Source organism: Neomonachus schauinslandi, chromosome 5 (genome assembly GCF_002201575.2).
Source record: "Neomonachus schauinslandi chromosome 5, ASM220157v2, whole genome shotgun sequence".
Taxonomy (NCBI): domain Eukaryota; kingdom Metazoa; phylum Chordata; class Mammalia; order Carnivora; family Phocidae; genus Neomonachus; species Neomonachus schauinslandi.
The window spans coordinates 139,051,574-139,069,569 of NC_058407.1; the positions used below are offsets into that span (position 1 = coordinate 139,051,574).

Consider the following 17,996-nt stretch of genomic DNA (forward strand, 5'->3'; position numbering starts at 1 on the left):
CGGACGGCGCCAGCAGGAGCAAAAACGCCAGACCCGCACTCGATCCCAAAAGAACGCGGAGCGCAAGGCTCAAGCTTTTATAGAAACTGCCCTACCACTGCGATTGGGCCATCCTGGCGGAAGTACCCTCTCCCCTTGCCGCTGATACGCTGCGTCTCCCGGACCCGACCCGCGAAGCTTCTTTTCGCAACGGGCCATCGAACGCCACCCTGAGCGACAGCTGCACATAACCAATCAGACTCCGACCTGCAACATAGAGTGATTCTAAAGCTGCCAATCCCGCCCCGCGACGTCGAAGCCGCCGGAAGTCGTAGTTTCTGAGGAGCCGCGCGTGAGGCAGCCGGCCGGGCATTGAGAGCCTGAGAACTACAAGTCCCGGCGGGCGTAGCGCACGAGCACTTCCGGCTCGCGAGTCCTGTCCCTTTCCCGGCCGGCGGCCGCGGGGGCACGATGAAGCGGGAGGGTGGCGCTGCCGCTCCCGGGCGGCCGCGGGCCGGTGAGTGTCCGCGCGGCGCGCGCGGCCCGGGCTCGCCCCTCGGGGCCGCGCGGTGGGCGCGTCGGGGTCCGCGGAGGGATCGGGCCTGGGGGGCGGGGCTGACGCGGGCCGGGGTCTCCGCGTCTGTCCATCACTCGCTCGGTCTCTCCATTCTCCCTTTCCTTCCTTATTCATTCCTCCTTCCTGCGTGCATGGAGCGCCGCCGGGGACCCAGTTCTCGTGGGCTTTTCCTCTCCTGCAGCTTTTCTCAACCCCGCCGCTGTTGACACTTCTCGCCGAGCATTCTTTGCTGTGCTTTGGTGGATGTTGAGCTGCATCCCTGGTCTCCACCCACTGGATACCAGTAACCTCCCCCACCCCCTTCGTGACAACCCAGAATGCCTCCAGACATTCCCAAACGTCTCCTGGGGGACAAAATCCTGCCCCCCCCCCCCCCCCCCCCCCCCCCCCGCTTGAGAGCTGGTGATCCAGAGCAGAGAGCGATTGACAGTACACCCAAAATCCTGAGGAGTTGTGATGGGTGCTACGAAACAGGACGCTGAGAAGGAGTGCTGGGCGCTCCTGAGCGGCTTGGTGAGGGTGGAGGTGCCTCCAGCAAGCAGCCTGTTTTGGGAAGTTGCTGGAAGAGCATGCCTGGCAGAGGGAGCAAGATGTGCAAAGGCCCCGCGGGAGAAACGGCTTGGGGCGCCAGTGAGTGCTGGCAGAGGGGTGAGAGGCGAGTCCGGGAGGCCAGACCAGGGTGCAGGGTGGCAGGAATTGTACACAGGAGAGCCAGCATCAGATTGAAGCCTAGTGAAGAGCCCCTGGTTATGTGTGGAGGAAGGACTGAGATTCAGTGAGGAAGCAGGAGAGAGTAAGGAGGCTGGCCTGTGTGTAGAGGAGAGTGGGGTGGGAGATGAGGCTCTGGTTGTCTTGAACCAGGCCAGGGCATTCAGCTGGGGCTGAGTCTGCACTTGTGCTGGATCTCACCCTGCTTTGGCAGGACAGGGGTAGAGAGGACGGCCAGAGATTCCACCCTACTTTACTGCCTCCCTTTCTTAGAGCTCCGGGCTGCCCAGACCGTGTCCACCCTTCTCCCCATCCCACAGACCCCTCCCCATGCACACACAGTGCTCCTCTCCTGGGGGCTGCCCACCCCCTGGCCTTTGCCAAGCATGGGGCCTCTCTCTTCCTCATTCCTTCTCTTTGGGCCTCTCCCTTCCCACACCCCTTCCGTGGAGGCCTGTGTAGCAGAAACTACCTCTCTGTCATAAATCCCTACTTGAGCTGCTCTGGGCATTCCCGTTTCTCCATGGAATCCCCAGTCCCTGTGGCTCATGGTTCCTACAGGGTATTGCTGCACTATTCCCCGGAAGCCAGAACCTCCATCTCAGGGGAAGCAGGGGTACGGGCAGCCTGGATGAGGGAGGTAACCGGCTGAGAAGGAGGGGTCCCTGTGGAGTAACCCCTGCTGTGGCTGTGTATCACAGTATTTCTGGAAATGAATGGAACAGATCAGGGTCTGAAGTGTTGACTTAGCTGGGACAAGAACCCACAGAAAAGTGCCTTTGGCAGGTTGCATGGGGCTTACTAGTACTCCCGAGCCTCTGCCTCTCCTCCCGGGCCCTGCAGCTTCTCCGGGTCAGACTCACGTTTGCCGTCAGCACGGGCCCTCTCTCCAGCATGGGGACTGGCCTGCAGTGGGTGTGAACCTGGCCGCAGGATCAGGAACGCACAATTTGGGAAATGGGAGAGGTGTGGCTGAAGGGCCTGCGCTGGCTGGGTGGCCTCAGGCAGCCTGGGCGCTGTGGTTTGGCTGCACCCACCCCCCCCCACCCCCCCCACCCCGCTCGGCTTGCCTGGGGCTGGCTTCAGTGCATGGTGGGCTCCTTGATTTGCTGGCAGAACAGAGGAAGTGAGAGGAACGGGCCTTCGGTTGACCCCAGCGTGGCCTCTTACAGGCTGTAAGTGCTGGGATAGCTTCTCAGCTCCATTTTCCGATCTCAGAGAGGGGCCGCTGTCGGCAGAGCCTTGACTCTTGCCTCGAGAGCCATCTCACAGTTCCTGTCAGATGCGGGCATGTCCACTCCGTTTCACGGGTGAGAAATCGAAGGCCCAGGAGGTTGAGAAGCTTATCCAAAGTCGCGCAGCTTTGTGCAGCAGAGGCGGGATTTGAACCCAGGTCCGAGTCCAGCACTCGTGGCCTTGACCGTTATGCTGTTCCATCTCCATAAAGGACACTTGGAGGGGTCAGTGTAAGCATATATATGAAGGGCCAGCATGTGTCTAGCCTTGGGAGGTGTCAGCAGTACATAACTTGCTCTGAACCTGAGTCACCACTGGCCTGACCTTGCTGTTGGGTGGGCACCTAGGACTTCACCAGGCCCTCTGGCTGGCTTACACAGGAGGAACCCTGGTAGAGGGGCCTGCCAACCCCTCCACTTCCAACAGATGCCCTCCACCGTCCTCTGTGCTCTGCTCTGGCCCTTCAGCAGAAGGCATTTGGTTGCTCCCTGGAGGAGCATGGAGTCAGGTGGGGCAGATGAAGGGGGAAATGGGCCCTGGGGGCTGGTGCTAGTGTCACTGGCAGACCTGGTACTTGGCTGGAAGTCCAGTTGGGGGGGTGGACTAACCGCAAGAGGACCCAGGCAGAAGGAGTGGGGGTGCTGCAGCACTGGCTGGAAGGGCATGGGGTGGACAGTGGTGTGGGCTGGTGCATGTCCAGGCCAGGCTCTGGCCTGTGACTTTGTATACACTCCCCAGCTTTTGTAGGGAAGCCAGAAAGAGGAAGGCAGGGAGACAGAAACCACACAGGGCGTGATGAGCAACAGCCAGGGCGGCCTGGAGCTGTAGTCTGGGGCCTGAGGTACTGCCACCTAGTTCTCGGGCAGAGGCCCAGGACCTGTCCCCACAAGCTTAGATTCATGGGTGGGGGGCAGCCTGGGGCAGGGCCAGGGGAATGCAGCTGGTTATAGGGGCCACTTTTACCTGCCCACACCCTCCCTCCAACTCAGGGTCTGGCCCAACTCTGGCAGCAGCCGCACAGATGGGAAGCTTGTCCCAGGCTGTCTGGTGAAAGGTAACAGTGGCCCCTGCAGCCAGGTGCTGAGATAGGAGGACAAATACCTTTCCCCAGAATGCTCTCTTCCTGCTCTGGATCCGCCCAGCCCCTTCCTCCGGGAAGCTCTCCAGGCATCATAGAGAGGAGAGTCCCCCAGGCTGAGTCTACAGCTCGTATGTGGCCATTCACTGTATGGGAGAGAAAGCATAGGAGATGAGTCTGGCCCCAAGGGGCGGGTGGGGAGGCGAAGGCATTCCCCTTGCTGAATGGGGGTTAAAGCCAGGCTGGTGGAGCAGGAGGGATGCTCTCCCTCCAGCAGAGGGGCCTGTGGGTGCTGGACCTGGATAGGCAAGGTGAGAGGCTAGGTGGGAGGTGTGAGGACACAGAGCCCTGGGAGAGGAGGCCACAGCAGGTGTCCAGTCCAGCAACCTTGAGGCCACTGTGGATTAGGACTGTGGGTACAGAGACAAGGATGGCGGGTGAGGGCAGAGGCCCAGGCTGCGTGCTGGGAGGGAAGGGAGGCCGGGGAGGCCTCAAACCAGGGCCTACTGAGGTGCTGAGGGGATCCCAGACATCACACCCTGCCTGTTTGGGATGGAAAAGACATACTAAGGGGACATCAGGGAGCAGCTGGAGGAAGTATATGGGGCTTTGATATGGCAACCGGCCTGTTTCTATAGGATTTGGCAGCCCAGCTTGGGCTTGGCCAGGGGGCCTTGGGCAGGGGCTCACCCAGGGGCTGGGTGGTCCGTGGGTGATACGAGGGGTGGGCCTGGAGCTCTGGCTGTAGCCCAGCCGGCCACCCACGGCTCTGTGCCAGGCAGGGCTGAGGTGTCCTGAGCCACCAGTGCTCCCCCCTGGAGCAGTCACCACCAGATGTGTGGCCTGATGGGGTTTTCAGGGCATGCCTACCCCCTCGCTGACTCCACACATGCTTTTCAGGAGACCCCACCACGCCCACTCCCTGGGGCGGCTGGAGGAGCTGCCTCAAGCGGGGCTTGGCCCTAGTAGGACCTGCTTCCGGCCACCCCACTGATTCCGGCATTTACAGCGGGCACTGCCCACTCCACTGTCTGCCAGCCGCACGGACCAAACCGGGGGGCCTAGGTCCCACATCCCCAAGGCTGAGGGCTTAGCAGATGCTATTGGCCTCCGTCCAGGGGATGGGCTGGGGAGGGGCTCGCTCCCCAGGGAGCTGGCCTGCCCTCTGGTGCAAGCTGCCCAGAGAAGGGGGCTGGTGGGGGGCTTTCCCAAAGAGGAGCTGGGGGTGGAAAAGTCCAGGGGCTGGGGCATGATAGGTGGATCTCTAGTTCCTCCCTGGGCAATGAGTGTACCCCAGGGCCCCAGAAGCCCTTTGGACATGGACGTGGGTGGACAGAGATCCCTGGGCCTTGACCCTAGGCCCAAGCAAGGGGTTGCAGGGGGGCTGCTTCTGCAATGACCCTGAGCGCCCTTGGGCACCACTCCCCCACCAGCCTTACCTGAGGCAGGCAGACCCATCTCCACCAGGACCTGCGGTTTTCAGTCTTTAAGAGATAGAATCCTCACGTCCCTCCCGTGGGCTCTGCTGAGCCACCTGGAACAGGCAGGGTGGGGACTTGGCTGGGGAGGGGAGGGGAGCTGTGGGGATGTCCTGTCTCACCCTCCTCCCACCCCAGCTGTGCCTGGCAGGCTGAGCCCGCAGCGTTTCCCAGTCTGGGAGAGTCCAGTTGTCTAGTTGACAGCTCCCTGTCTGCCAGGCGGTGGTGGAGTGGTGAGGAGGCCTACCCCCTCGGGGGCTGGGGCACACCCCCCAGCACAGCTAGGCCCGGGCAGGGGGGTGAGGAGCTGTGCTGTTGTGTTTCCGGGGTTTGGGCCTGCAGAGCTGAAGGATGCCAGGGAAGACTCTTACAAAATGCAGCCCCTAGGGAGCGGGGCTGAAGGCTCGATGCATCTTGCTCAATTCCACAATGCTTAGGGTAGGATCTGATCCTTGTGTTCAGGGGCACACATTTAGGGGGGGGCGGTGGCCTGCAGCCTGGATGCCACCCCACCCCGGGGTCCCTGGCTGGGGCTGCATGCCACCCCATGTAAACGGGGAAGCACTTCCCTCCCTCCTTCCCTTGCTCAGCTTTGCTCCCTGGCTAAGCCAGGCCTGTGTGTCTGCCGCCAGGGCTGCTATTGGCCGTCAGGGGACTTTCCAGCCGATTTGCATGTTGCCCTGCTAGTCCTGCGTGCCTTTCTGTTTACTTCACTTCGGAGGGAGGGAGAGCCAGACGCCCGCTCTCTCAGACTGCAGCAGCACGCACACAGGCCCCACGGGGGCTGGCGGGCTGGCCGCGGTCCCGGGGGGAGTCCCTGTTGGGGTCCTGGCTGCCTGGAGCCAGCAGCGGGCCTCTGGGCCTTGGGAGCTTGCAGCAGAGGGAGCAGATGGATTGTAAAATCCAGGTCAGTGTGGGCCAGCCACCCCCGCGTGACCCACCCCCACCCTCCTCCCAGCATGCCCAATGGTGCTGAGGCTGGAGCCAACCTTGGGCTTCCCGAGAGGTGAGTCCTAGAACTCCTCCGTCCGAGCTGTCTGGACCTCACCCTGGCCAGGGTGGCCCCCAAGATTTCCTACTTAGCCTGGAGACAGCAGTGGGGCTGGAGGTGGGGCTCCTGGACACACCGTATTCACATCTCTGTCCCAGGGCCTGATACTGCCCACTCCCAGGAGCCCCTGCCTCGCCCCTGCAAGAGGACAAGCCACTGGACAGCCTGGTCTGGGACACACAGCCAGGTCCCTTGAGTCACAGCAGGGGGAGTGGTGGGCAGGAGGGGGAGGCTTTGGCCCACCTCTTGGGTCCCCCTATCTAGCCGGACCCCTAGGGCACTCTGAGCACGGGCGGAGGTACTTTGTGGCCATGCCAGCTCGGGAGCTGAGAGCCAGCCCATGGAGGCCTGAGGCTAGAAGACTGGGAGAGTGGCACTGCCGGTGACATTTGAAGGGGCAGGTGGGAGAGAGAGGAGATGGGGGTGTGTGTGACAGCTCAGGAGCTCAGTGTGGGGACACAAGGCTTGAGAGCCAGCTTCCTCCCAATGGACCTGCAGGTTGGCTTGGAGGACCACTGAGTAGCTCTGGTGTGTGTGTGTGAGGCAGACGTGGCCAGCTGTGCCAGGTCACCGGGGCCAATGGAGAAGGTGCTGGAGCCAGCCGCGTGCCGTACACGTACCGGGTGGGGGCAGAGCGCGTCTCTTGCCTCCTCCCACGGGGTGGGAGGCTCAGCAGCCCTTCCACCAGGAGCCCTTCTCAGCCCGGCGGGGCCCTCAAACTGCAGGGTGGGCCCCGGCCTGCCACGCCCCCTCCCGCCCCAGAGGAGCAGGACCAGGGGCCTCCTCAGGAGTTGCTGACGCTGGTTCTGATGGCTGGGCTGGGCGGTGGCTAATCAGCCCGTGGTGTGGCATCCCAGGGGGCTGCTCAGGGGTCTTCCGGGGTAGAGAGCTCATGCATGCCAGGTGGCAGCAGTCCTGGGTGTGTGGCTTCCTCCTCGGGGGGAGCCTGGCTCCAAGCTGGGGCCTTGTGGCTACAGCTGACTCCGGGCCATAGCAGGAGACCCTGACCCTGGGAGGGCCCCTGGGAAGGTGGGTGCTGCCCTGGCAATGGAGCAGCTCGCCCCAAGCTATCCACGATCTGGTCAGCTAGCTGGTGCCTTCTCTCTAATAGCCAGCCCTCCTGGGGCCCAGCTAGGCCCCTCTCTGGGTGTATGGGGGGCGGTTCTCGGAGGCCCAGGATGATTCCCACTGTGCCTTCTCCCTGCCACCTCAGCCCACGAGTCCTGAGTCAACAGCTGGGGAGTGAGAGGGTGTCCCCTGTTTCCAGAGTAGGTGACTTGCACAAGGTCAGAAGTCAGGGCTCTCATCTCCTCCCCCTGCCTGAAAATGGCTTTATCTGTGTGATGAGACTCTGAGTGTTAGGCCCCAGGTGTGTCCCTGACAGGTTCTCTGGGGCATGGCCAGTGTCCTTCCGTCCTGCAGACTGGGGCTATCCAGGGCCCGACTGCCCTACCCTGGCAGGAGGCGGGCATACGGCTTGATCCCACCCTGTGTGCCACACCATGGCCCAGCCTTGGCCGCCGGGACACTTGCCCTTAGACCCAGAGGGTCAGACAGAGCACCATGCGGGCTCTCCACCCCTGGGGCAGAGCTGGTGGCTTTTCTAGAAGGCTAGGCCTTGAAGGAGGGTAAAGCCGAGTGCCCGCTGCACCCAGGGCCTCCTCCCTCCCTTGGGCCTGTGCACACCTGGAACGGGAGGGAGGGGAAGGGACTTTGCCCATGTGGGTCCGCCCTTGTCAGCCTTCCTGCCACCGCAGCGTGCCCGTCGTGGACTAGCCAGAGCAGGCCACCTGACGGGGCCAGGGCCACCATCTTTAAAGCCATCCCTTGTGCTCCCCCGCAGGACACGCGGCCCGAGGACCCTAGATGCCTCTCTAGAGCATGAGCTTGGGCAAGAACGCCCGCTACAACCGCTTCTCCGGGGGGCCTACCAACCTTCCCACCCCAGACGTTGCAGCTGGGGTAAGAGGGGGCCTTATGGGTGTGGGGCCCCCGGTGGACGGCCCCCCGGCGGAGCTTCCAGCTCAGTCCCTTCCCCACCTGGAGGGCCTGCGGGAGGGCTGTGCCGTGTATATTGGTGGTGTGTCCCCGTGTATGCACGCATGCACGTGGGCACGTCGGTGGGAGAGTGTGTCCGTGTGTGCTCCCATGGGTGTCCCCACCCTCTCCGGGGGTCAGTGCCAAGTCTCGTGCGTTCTCTCTCCAGACCAGAATGGAAACGACCTTTGGGCCTGCCTTTTCGGCTGTTACCACCATCACAAAAGGTGAGCCTGCAAGCCCTGGGCCAGCCTGGGCTGGGCAGAATCTGGGCACCCCGCCCTACGCCAGGGTCTGCAGGGCACTTCCTGGTGGGGCGGGAGTGGGGTGCTGGTGTTGGGGAGCGGGCGGGATTCCCACTCCCTGCTCCTCCTCCACCCTGCCACCCCCCCACCCCTCCTTCTCGGGGCCTTGCCCCTTCCCACTCCGGGGAGGGCTGCCCCGACTTCCCAGCACCCCCACCCGTCCTTCCCCTTGTTCTCGTGAGCCCTGGCTCATGCTCACCCCGGGCTCCTAGCAGGACCCAAAAGGCTGGGACTGGGGAGCACACAGGGCACGGGTGGGTGATGCGTAGTGCTCACGGGGTCCTTTCTCCTGCCGGGTCCCGCCGCTGGGCCGTGTGTTTGTGGAGGGCCTCAGGAGCTAGCCAGCGAGGGCACCCAAGAGGCTGTGGCCTCTCTCGTCAGGGCAGGGAGCTCGGGACGGAGTGTGCGCTTCTGCTGGTTCGGTTTACTGCTCCTCGCTGTGTGGCTAGTTTCTCAGCTTCCCCAGGGCTCCCGCCAGTGGGGTGGCACCCGTGCTCATACTGGGGACCCAGCCCGAAGCTCTGAAAAAGCGCTTTTTTCTTCTTACACGTTCTCTTTTGCGGAAAAGAAAATGAATGTCCCTGGTCATCCCAGCACCCAGGGCACCCTCCCGAACGCCTCGGCCCCCATCAGGAGCTGCGAGCTCCCCGTCCTGGTGTCCCCAGCTTCCCGGTCGGGCGCGACGGCAGTCTGTCCCACTCTCGCCCCACCAGCCACCCCATCCGTGGCAGGGATGGGTCAGAGCTGGGCGTGAACAATTGCCTCACCTGGCCCCTCACGTTACAGATAGGGAAACTGAGGTCCAGTCCCAGGGCAGCTGCTCAAAGCCTGAATCATGAACCCAGGTCTTTGGGTCTGCTAGTGACGTCTGGGTTTGGCTGGGGCCTGAGGCTACCGCCTGCAGGGCTTGTGAGGGAGGTTCTCTGGCTCCCATGTGGACCACTGACCAACACCTTCCGTGGAGGGGGCTGAGAAGGCCCGAGGCTGGTTCCAGGTCTGGCCACGGGAGTAGGTGGAAGATGAGTGGACCCAAACAGTGGGCTGTCTCCCAGTCCCCACCACACACCAGCCAAGGGGCCTCAGGTCTCTCTGTCCCTCCATTTCCTCCTGTGTGAGGCCATCAGAGCCCCCCCCCCCCCGCCCCAGGCAGGGTTTCCTTGAGGGCCAAGGAGACGAGCTCCAAGCAAGCCGCCTCCAGTGTAATCACTCAGGTGTCGGCCTCGTGCCTCCGCTGGGCACAGGGAAGAGCCCTCCATCCTCCCTTCAGCCTATTGGGGGCTGCTCCCTTCCTGGGCCACTGGGGCTCTAGCTGGGGGCTCGGGTCAGCTCATGCTCCTGCCCTTGCCCTGCTTAGGTCCCTGCTGGGGGCACGGGCTTCCCAGCTGCCCACAAGCCCAGCCCCGGCCCAGTGGCCCTCAGATCAAGAAGGAGGCCGTGGGAGTGGGTGGCAGCAAGGAGACCTGGAGAGGACTAGCCCCATGTCAGGCCCAGCCCCTGCCCCTGCTGGGCCCATCTGCCCAGGGGGCCCACCTCCCGCCATGATGGGCCAGGCATGCCCCTGTGGCCCACACTTATGGCATCCCAACCCTTTTCTCTTGGCAGCTGATGGGACCAGCACGTACAAACAGCACCGCAGGACGCCATCCTCCTCCAGCACCCTCGCCTACTCACCGCGGGATGAGGAGGACGGCATGGTAGGTCTGTGCCATGACCATCTCTCCTCACAGCCTCCCGCCATGTCCTCCTTCCCGAGGCCCAGGTCCCAGGAGTAGCTGAAGGGGGAGGCTCAGCTGCGAGGCATGCCCCGAGCCAAGGTCTGCAGGGTATAGTGGGCTGGGGAGGCTGAGGGCTGGTGTGTCTGGACACCCTAAGGCCTCAGCACCCATGGCTGGACTGCATGGGAGAGGCAGCTAGAGAGGGCAGCTGGGCTGGGGGGGTGCAGGGCCCACAAGCTGGAGCCATGGGAGCCAGAGAAGGTTCAGGCATGCGGGGAATGAGATCAGAGTTCCATTTTTAAAGCTGCCTCTGCTGTTGAGTAAGGATGAGTGGGTGGGCTGCCGGGTAGAGGTAGGAGGCCTGAGCAGGTGAGTGGAGGGTGGGCAGCCCGAGCCGGGCACGAGAAGCCTGTGGGAGAGCCAGAGAGCTTCCTGCCTCGGGCACTGCAGAGTGAGGAAGGGGGTCGGGGCAGCGTCGGGGCTGGCCGTCAGTGCCCAGGCTGTGTGGCCAGGGTTACTGTGGCTGTTCTCTGCCTGTTGGGGCCCTGGGCCTGCCGGGGGAGGGGAGGTCCTGCCCTGGGCCAGGGGCTGGCTTGGGCCCTCCTGCCGCTCACCTGTCCCATGCTTTCTGCTTTCCCTTCGCGAGATCCGGCCGGTGTGTGCCTGGCGGACTCCAGCTGGTTCTCCTACCCTCCCAGCCCCCCAGGACCCAAGTCTTCACATGCTGGGCTGCCGGGCCTTGGTTTCCTATTTAACACAAAGAAACACAGGGTTATTAGTTATTTAAACGTTTTAGCTCTTTTAGTTATTTAGTTAATTGAAGGCCACACTAGGCCTTCTTGAAGCAGGGAGCAGATACGTTGCACCTCACTCCCTCTGGTTCCACCTGCCTCAGTCTCCATGACCTCTGACACCCATGGCTGGTGGGGAGGGGGTTTTCCCGGCCTCGCACAGAGGTTGGGACGGGGCGGCTGGGCCCATGGGCTGTGTGTGGAGGCAGGAGGCTTCTGGGTGCGAGAGGAGGAGCGTGGGGAGCAGTGGTTCTTACAGCATCTCCGCTGGGGGTTCTAGGTCAAGAAGGGAGGGGGAGCAGCACCCCCACCTGAGGCCCCACCCAGATCCTCCCCCTCAGCTGCTCAGGCAGAGGCAGGCCCCCATGGCCCTCCCTCCTGCTCCAGCATCTCGGCCAGGGTTCAGTGGGGGCGTCCCTGCCTTCCCCAGGAGCCTCATCGGCCTGGCCCAGCGTCCCCATCCAGGGAAGCCTGATGGGCAGCCAAGCCCCAGGGGACCCGGAGCCCCGAAGCCTCCGCCAGCTGTCCCTTCCTCTAGCCATCTGGGCGTTGAGGCCGGCCCAGGACTGGCCGATGGAGGCGCCCCGTGTGCAGCCCACACTCCCTCACGGGAAGCAGGAAGCAGGCCAGGCGAGCGTGTCCTCCTGGAATTGAATAGCAGGAAGTCTCTCCATTTACACAAAGAAAGTTGGCAGACGTGCGCGGGTGGCCCAGCAACAGGGCCGGGACCGCTGGGCAGGCCGGGGCCTGGGCACCGCACCGGCTCCCCGGGCACACGCGGTGGCCCTGTGGGGCCAAGGGAAAGCCCGCCAGGGCCAGGGGGCCCTGCCCTCCCCCCCGGCTGACGGGCTGCCTGCCCCCGTGCACTGCAGCCCCCCATCAGCACGCCACGCCGCTCTGATTCGGCCATCTCTGTCCGCTCCTTGCACTCGGAGTCCAGCATGTCCCTGCGCTCCACGTTCTCGCTGCCTGAGGAGGAGGAGGAACCGGTAGGTGTGTCCACCACGGCAGGGCGGCCCCCCACGACGCGGCGGGACCTTCCCCCTGGGCCTGGTGGGAGGGGGCGATGCGGTCTAGTCCCCCAGGCATGCTCTTCCCACGTCTCGGCCCAGGGGCTCCCCAGGACCGGCTTTGGGAAGTGAGGGAGGAGCCCATGTGGGGTCCTTCCCGGTCCCCATCGCAGGTGGACAGGACGCGCGGACGGCCCAGGCCCCTCAAGCTCAGGCCCAGCCCCAGGCCTCAGCAGGCCCTTCTTGGGCCCCACCGCAGCTGAGGTCCCTTCCCCGCCTGCGTCTGTGCCCCCAGGCCCCACTCTCAGCCTGCCCTGCCCGGTTCTAGGAGCCGCTGGTGTTTGCCGAGCAGCCCTCGGTGAAGCTGTGTTGTCAGCTTTGCTGCAGTGTGTTCAAGGACCCCGTGATCACCACGTGTGGGGTAAGGCCGCCCCGGCCCGCCCTGCCCGGCCCTTCCGACCTGTGCACCCTCACGGGGCCAGGCGGGCCGCCGGCCCCTTTGGTGCAGAGCCTTGGCCCTGCAGGGAACACAGGTGCGGGGGGCAACTCCGTGGCCATGCCGCAAGCCCACCCATTGTCTCCACAGCACACGTTCTGTCGAAGATGCGCCCTAAAGTCAGGTAAGGCCCTCCCAGACCCAGGCCCGGCCACCTCATTACCCAGCTTGTGGTGGGTTCCTCCAGGGAGGTCCTAGCCCACGCCCAGCACCGATGGTGCCCCTGGTACATGCTGGCTTTTCTCTAGTCCTGGCCCAGCAGCAGCCCCAGGTGCGTGCAGGCCGGGCTCCACCCCTTGATGGGCAGAGCCGTGAGACCCACAGCTTAGGGGCCCCGGGGCTCAGCGGCTGCTGTCTCTGGCAAGAGCTGCCTTCACTGTCACGGCTGCCCACTCACCGTCCCAGGCCTTGGCGCCTGGGCCCAGGGCTGGTTCCTCTCCGTGCCCTGTTCCCAGCTCCCTCCACCCCGTCCCAGACTCCTAAGTCAGCTGAGAGGCTCCATCACCTCCTACTCACCCAGTGGTCACTCTTGGTGGCCCAGCTGTGCACCCCTCCTGTTTCAGGCACCTCAGCGGGGCAGGTAGATGGGGGGGATCCACCCAGGGGGATCCACTGAGCATGTTCCAAGCCTCCACACCAGGACTCAGTCTCCCACCCCAGCACAGACCGGCCACAGCGCTCTGAGCAGAGTTGCCAGGGCTGGGGGTGGCCAGGTGGACCGTGGAGTCAGCATGTCCTCCCCTGCAGAGAAGTGCCCCGTGGACCACGCCAAGCTGACGGTGGTGGTGAACAACATTGCGGTGGCTGAGCAGATCGGGGAGCTCTTCATCCACTGCAGGCACGGCTGCCGGGTGGCAGGGGGCGGGAAGCCCCCCGTCTTTGAGGTGGACCCCCGAGGGTGCCCGTTCACCATCAAGCTCAGCGCTCGCAAGTAAGTGCCCCCCTTGGCCCCCACTCCCCACCCCCCAGGGGCGCTGAGACACGGTGCCTCCGGGGACTCAGCCCGCAGTGCCCTGCCCCCCCCCCCCAGGGACCACGAGAGCAGCTGTGACTACAGGCCTGTACGATGTCCTAACAACCCCAGCTGCCCGCCCCTCCTCAAGATGAACCTGGAGGCCCACCTGAAGGAGTGCGAGCACATCAAGTGTCCCCACTCCAAGTACGGGTGAGTGGGCGGGGGCGGGTGTGCGGGGGCTGCCCTGGGACGGTGGCGGGCAGGCAGGAGGGCGGGGGGGGGTGGCGACTGGGCTGGCATTCACAGTCCCTCCTTCAGCAAACCTCTGTTGAGATCCACTTGTGTGCTGAGCGCTGGGGACACAGCCAGGGTCCCCAGGGAGATGGACCCTAGCGGGAGCCACACCACCAGCTGTATAATACAAACTGAGGTACAGGTGCCGCGAAGGAGAGACCTGAGCCCTCCAGGAGCGCAGAGGGCTCAGAGTGGTCGGGGAGCCGGGGGGTCAGGGACGGTGGGCCCTGAGGACTCATGCATGTGTGCGTGTGAGCCAAGGAGCAGTGTGGGGGCCAACACAGGTGGAGGGGAGAGCCGAGGTGTGGCGGGCCAGAGAAGAGGCAGGACTGGGAGGCTGGCAATGGCTGTGGGAGAGCCCTTGAAGAGCTTTGAGCAGGAGCAAAGTGACGAGATTTCCTTACAAAGCGGCCTGCTAGGTGCTGAGCGGTGGCAGGACAGATGGGCGGGCAGCAGGTGTGGGGAGGATCGTGGCAGAGAAGTAGGACTCAAGAGAGATCCTGGGGCTAGGGGGGCTGGGAAAAGGGCCCCGCCAGGTGAGCAGGTGAGCAGGTGGACAGGGCAGCCATCCTGTCCCTCCAGGTGCACCTTCATCGGGAACCAGGACACCTATGAGACGCACCTGGAGACATGCCGCTTTGAGGGCCTGAAGGAGTTCCTGCAGCAGACAGACGACCGCTTCCACGAGATGCACGTGGCGCTGGCCCAGAAGGACCAGGAGATCGCCTTCCTGCGCTCCATGCTGGGCAAGCTCTCAGAGAAGATTGACCAGCTGGAGAAGAGCCTGGAGCTCAAGTTCGGTGAGGGCATGCCCCAGAGAGGCAGGGTTGCAGCCCCTCCTCCTGGTCCCTGACGCAGTCTTCCTGGCCACTCAGATGTCCTAGACGAAAACCAGAGCAAGCTCAGCGAGGACCTCATGGAGTTCCGGAGGGATGCGTCCATGTTGAACGTGAGCAGCAGATGGGGGCCAAGTGCAGGGGGCAGGGTGGGCGGAGGGGGGCACAGGACTGCCCCTCAGCTTGGGCCCCTGCAGGACGCTTGGCCGCACTTGGAGTTAGGGGTGTGCCAGGGAAGGCTGCTGCTGCACCTGCACTGTCCGGGCCCGGCCCGGCCTGGGGGCGGGGGGCCCGGAGCCACACCCAGCAGGCCCTCCGCTCTTGGCCTTGGCAGGATGAGCTGTCCCACATCAACGCGCGGCTGAACATGGGCATCCTAGGATGTGAGTACGGGCCTGCTGCTGCCCCCGCCGCTGCCCCTGAGTGCCGCCAGGCCCTCACCAGCTCCCCCCATGTCCGCAGCCTACGACCCGCAGCAGATCTTCAAGTGCAAAGGAACCTTCGTGGGCCACCAGGGCCCGGTCTGGTGTCTCTGTGTCTACTCCATGGGGGACCTGCTCTTCAGCGGCTCCTCTGACAAGACCATCAAGGTGAGTGGGGTCTTGCCTCGGGGGTGGGCACACCTGCCAACCTCTCCCGGCCCTGGCCTGCCTGCAGGCGGCACACCTTCCGGCCCCACTCCCACCCTGCTGCCCCCGGCATTGGGCTGGCCCTGTGGGGACCCACACGGCCCTGGTCTCTGCAGGTGTGGGACACATGCACCACCTACAAGTGTCAGAAGACGCTGGAGGGCCATGACGGCATTGTGCTGGCACTGTGCATCCAAGGGTGAGTGTGCGCACGCACGCCTCCCCGGCCCGGGGCCCACGCCGGGCCAGGGACGGGAGACCCCGTGGGTCAGGGGCTCGAGCCTGTGCGGCCACGTGTGTCCTCACATGGCCGTGTGTGCCCTTCCTGAGGGGCACTCTCACCCTCGAGCAGAGCTGGATGGCTAGGTGGCAGCACACGGGCCCTCCTGCTCTGAAGATGTACGTTCTCGACGTGTAGCCGTGGCCCTGGGGTGCCTCGGGCACCTCGCTGGCCTGTAGCCAGAGCCCTGGGCACAGCTCAGGGACAGGACCACCGAGTTGCCGGCCCCGCTACCCCCTCACTCCCAGGGTAGCCCCTTCTAGACCTTCCTCCTGTCTCGCATCATGAGGCTTTACTTCGTGGGCATGAGCGTGAGAGACGGAGAGACAAAGACGCTCGCTCCCAGAAAGCAGCGGCTGACGGCCAACAGCGCTGACGGGGGTCATTACCTCCCAGCTCACTGTTGGCCGCTTGCCAGGCAGGGGGTGGGGGCCGGGCTTCCACTCCCAAGGTTCCCTCGCCGGGACAGGAGCACCGAGGGCTCAAGGGGGCAGGAGCGTCCCTGGCGCTGGCCTGAGCTGCCGGGCCCTCTGGCTGCTGCCCCTCGGCCCAGCCCGGCGGTGCCAGCGAGGACGGCAGCATGTGCCGCCCTGACCCCGCGGCCCCGCCCCCCAGGTGCAAGCTGTACAGTGGCTCGGCGGACTGTACCATCATCGTGAGTGGGGCTGCGGCGGGCGCGCGGGCTCTGGGCACCCCGGGCGTGCCGCCTCGCTGGGGCCTGAGGCTTTCTGTCCTCCTTCCTACCAGGTGTGGGACATCCAGAACCTGCAGAAGGTGAACACGATCCGGGCCCACGACAACCCGGTGTGCACGCTGGTCTCCTCACACAACATGCTCTTCAGCGGCTCCCTGAAGGCCATCAAGGTCAGGCGTGGCACTGTGTGTATGTGGGGTTGGGGGGGCATCAAGGTGCCGGCTAAGTGCCCCCCAGCCCACACTCATGGCCGCCTCCACAGGTCTGGGACATCGTGGGCACTGAACTGAAGCTGAAGAAGGAACTCACAGGTCTCAACCACTGGGTCCGGGCCCTGGTGGCCGCCCAGAGCTACCTGTACAGCGGCTCCTACCAGACAATCAAGGTAGGCCCGGTGTGGGGGGAGGGTCCTTTGGGGAGGCTCCTCCGTCACCGCCTAGGCCTGCTCCGGGGGGGGCTCCGCCTCCACCGCCCCCCTCACTGCTGGGGCAGAGAGGCCCTCACACGCTTCCCGGGGGACGGGTGGGCTGCTCACAGTGTCCAAAGCCTCCGAGGCCCTGGGGGTGAGGTGCCTGGCCTGGAACCAAGTGGCCTGAGCTTGTCCGTAGATCTGGGACATCCGGACCCTCGACTGCATCCATGTCCTGCAGACGTCTGGCGGCAGCGTCTACTCTATTGCTGTGACGAATCACCACATCGTCTGTGGCACCTATGAGAACCTCATCCACGTAAGGCGGGCGACTAGGGCCGGGGCTTCCCTCTGGGCCCCTGTCCTCCCCCATCTGTGGCTCTGACCTGCCTGGGCCACTCCCTCAGGTGTGGGACATCGAGTCCAAGGAGCAGGTGCGGACCCTGACGGGCCACGTTGGCACCGTGTATGCCCTGGCAGTCATCTCAACGCCAGACCAGACCAAAGTCTTCAGCGCGTCCTACGACCGGTCTCTCAGGGTGTGTGCTGGCCTAGCGCCGGTGGCAGGCTGCGGGCTGGCAGCTGGGCTGGCTGGGCGCTCATGTTCCATGTGCCCCCAGGTCTGGAGTATGGACAACATGATCTGCACGCAGACGCTGCTGCGTCACCAGGGCAGTGTGACTGCGCTGGCTGTGTCCCGGGGCCGGCTCTTCTCAGGAGCTGTGGACAGCACTGTGAAGGTCAGGCCTTCCCGGGGGGCTGTGCACCTGCAGCAGGGGGCAGGGGCAGAGGAACTAGAGGCCCTGGGCAGGGGGCACTGGAGGGCAAGTGTGCATGGCAGGTGGTGGTGAGGCAGCGTGGCCGAAGGGGCACCTGAAACAGAGCCCTTCTTCTGCAGGTTTGGACATGCTAACAGAGTGCAGGCCCGTCTTGGCTTCCTCTGCAGCCTCCTAGGCCGGTCCCATCCAGGCTGGCCACAGGAGGTGTCTGGGGGGGGGGGGTCCCTGCCTGCCCTGCAGGGACAGGCGGGCAGGCTCACCAGGCCAGGCAGTGCCCTCCCCGCCCTGTGCCCGGCGAGCCTCCCTCTGCTTGGCCTTGTGATCGTCGCTGCCAGGACAGTGCCCAGCCCCTCTCTCTGGGTGCCAGGTACGATGCTCGCCCGGCCCACCCTCCATCCCCACCCCAGATGGACTGTGGGCCTTTTTACTCACCTTTTCTACTGTTTTTAGACTGTATATAGATTTGATTACTTCCTGATTGAAATAAAAGCTGCACAGACTGTGGCTGTGAGTGGGGACAGTCCTTGGGGGTGTCAGAGAGGCCACCCAAGAAGGCTGGTGTGCACGGCACCGGCAGCCAGCAGGAGGGAGGCGGGGCGGGGCCACAAAAGGGCTCCTCCTGTCAGCCCCAGGGTGTGGCCCTCTTGTTGACTCCTCCC

General features: G+C 64.4%; 1 protein-coding gene across 3 annotated transcripts; it reads left to right on the forward strand.

Moving 5' to 3' along the window:
• Positions 1-409: 409 nt before the first annotated feature.
• On the forward strand, positions 410-17,872 carry TRAF7 (TNF receptor associated factor 7). Of its 3 annotated transcripts, none has more exons than XM_021698043.2 (21): positions 410-496; positions 7,951-8,069; positions 8,314-8,371; positions 10,052-10,143; positions 11,828-11,944; positions 12,294-12,386; positions 12,552-12,585; positions 13,209-13,392; positions 13,492-13,626; positions 14,293-14,510; positions 14,586-14,659; positions 14,881-14,929; positions 15,009-15,136; positions 15,292-15,374; positions 16,071-16,110; positions 16,203-16,319; positions 16,412-16,534; positions 16,758-16,877; positions 16,966-17,097; positions 17,179-17,298; positions 17,457-17,872. In XM_021698043.2, exons 2-21 carry the CDS (start codon positions 7,989-7,991, stop codon positions 17,469-17,471), a joined length of 2,013 nt encoding a protein of 670 aa, XP_021553718.1. In that variant the 5' UTR covers positions 410-496; positions 7,951-7,988; the 3' UTR covers positions 17,472-17,872. The 3 variants fall into 3 exon arrangements, with proteins under 3 accessions (XP_021553718.1, XP_021553719.1, XP_044771515.1); XM_021698044.2 differs by having other exon boundaries at positions 13,492-13,620; XM_044915580.1 differs by lacking the exons at positions 410-496; positions 7,951-8,069; positions 8,314-8,371 and having other exon boundaries at positions 10,103-10,147.
• The last annotated feature ends 124 nt before the right edge of the window (positions 17,873-17,996 follow it).

What these genes read in the sequence shown, in the direction of transcription:
- TRAF7 (XM_021698043.2), top strand. Translation starts at nt 7,989, where the DNA reads ATGAGCTTGGGCAAGAACGCCCGCTACAACCGCTTCTCCGGGGGGCCT. An exon ending in GCTCCCTGAAGGCCATCAAG is followed by an intron (nt 16,320 to 16,411) that starts GTCAGGCGTGGC and finishes CCGCCTCCACAG; the next exon opens with GTCTGGGACATCGTGGGCAC. An exon ending in CCTACGACCGGTCTCTCAGG is followed by an intron (nt 17,098 to 17,178) that starts GTGTGTGCTGGC and finishes ATGTGCCCCCAG; the next exon opens with GTCTGGAGTATGGACAACAT.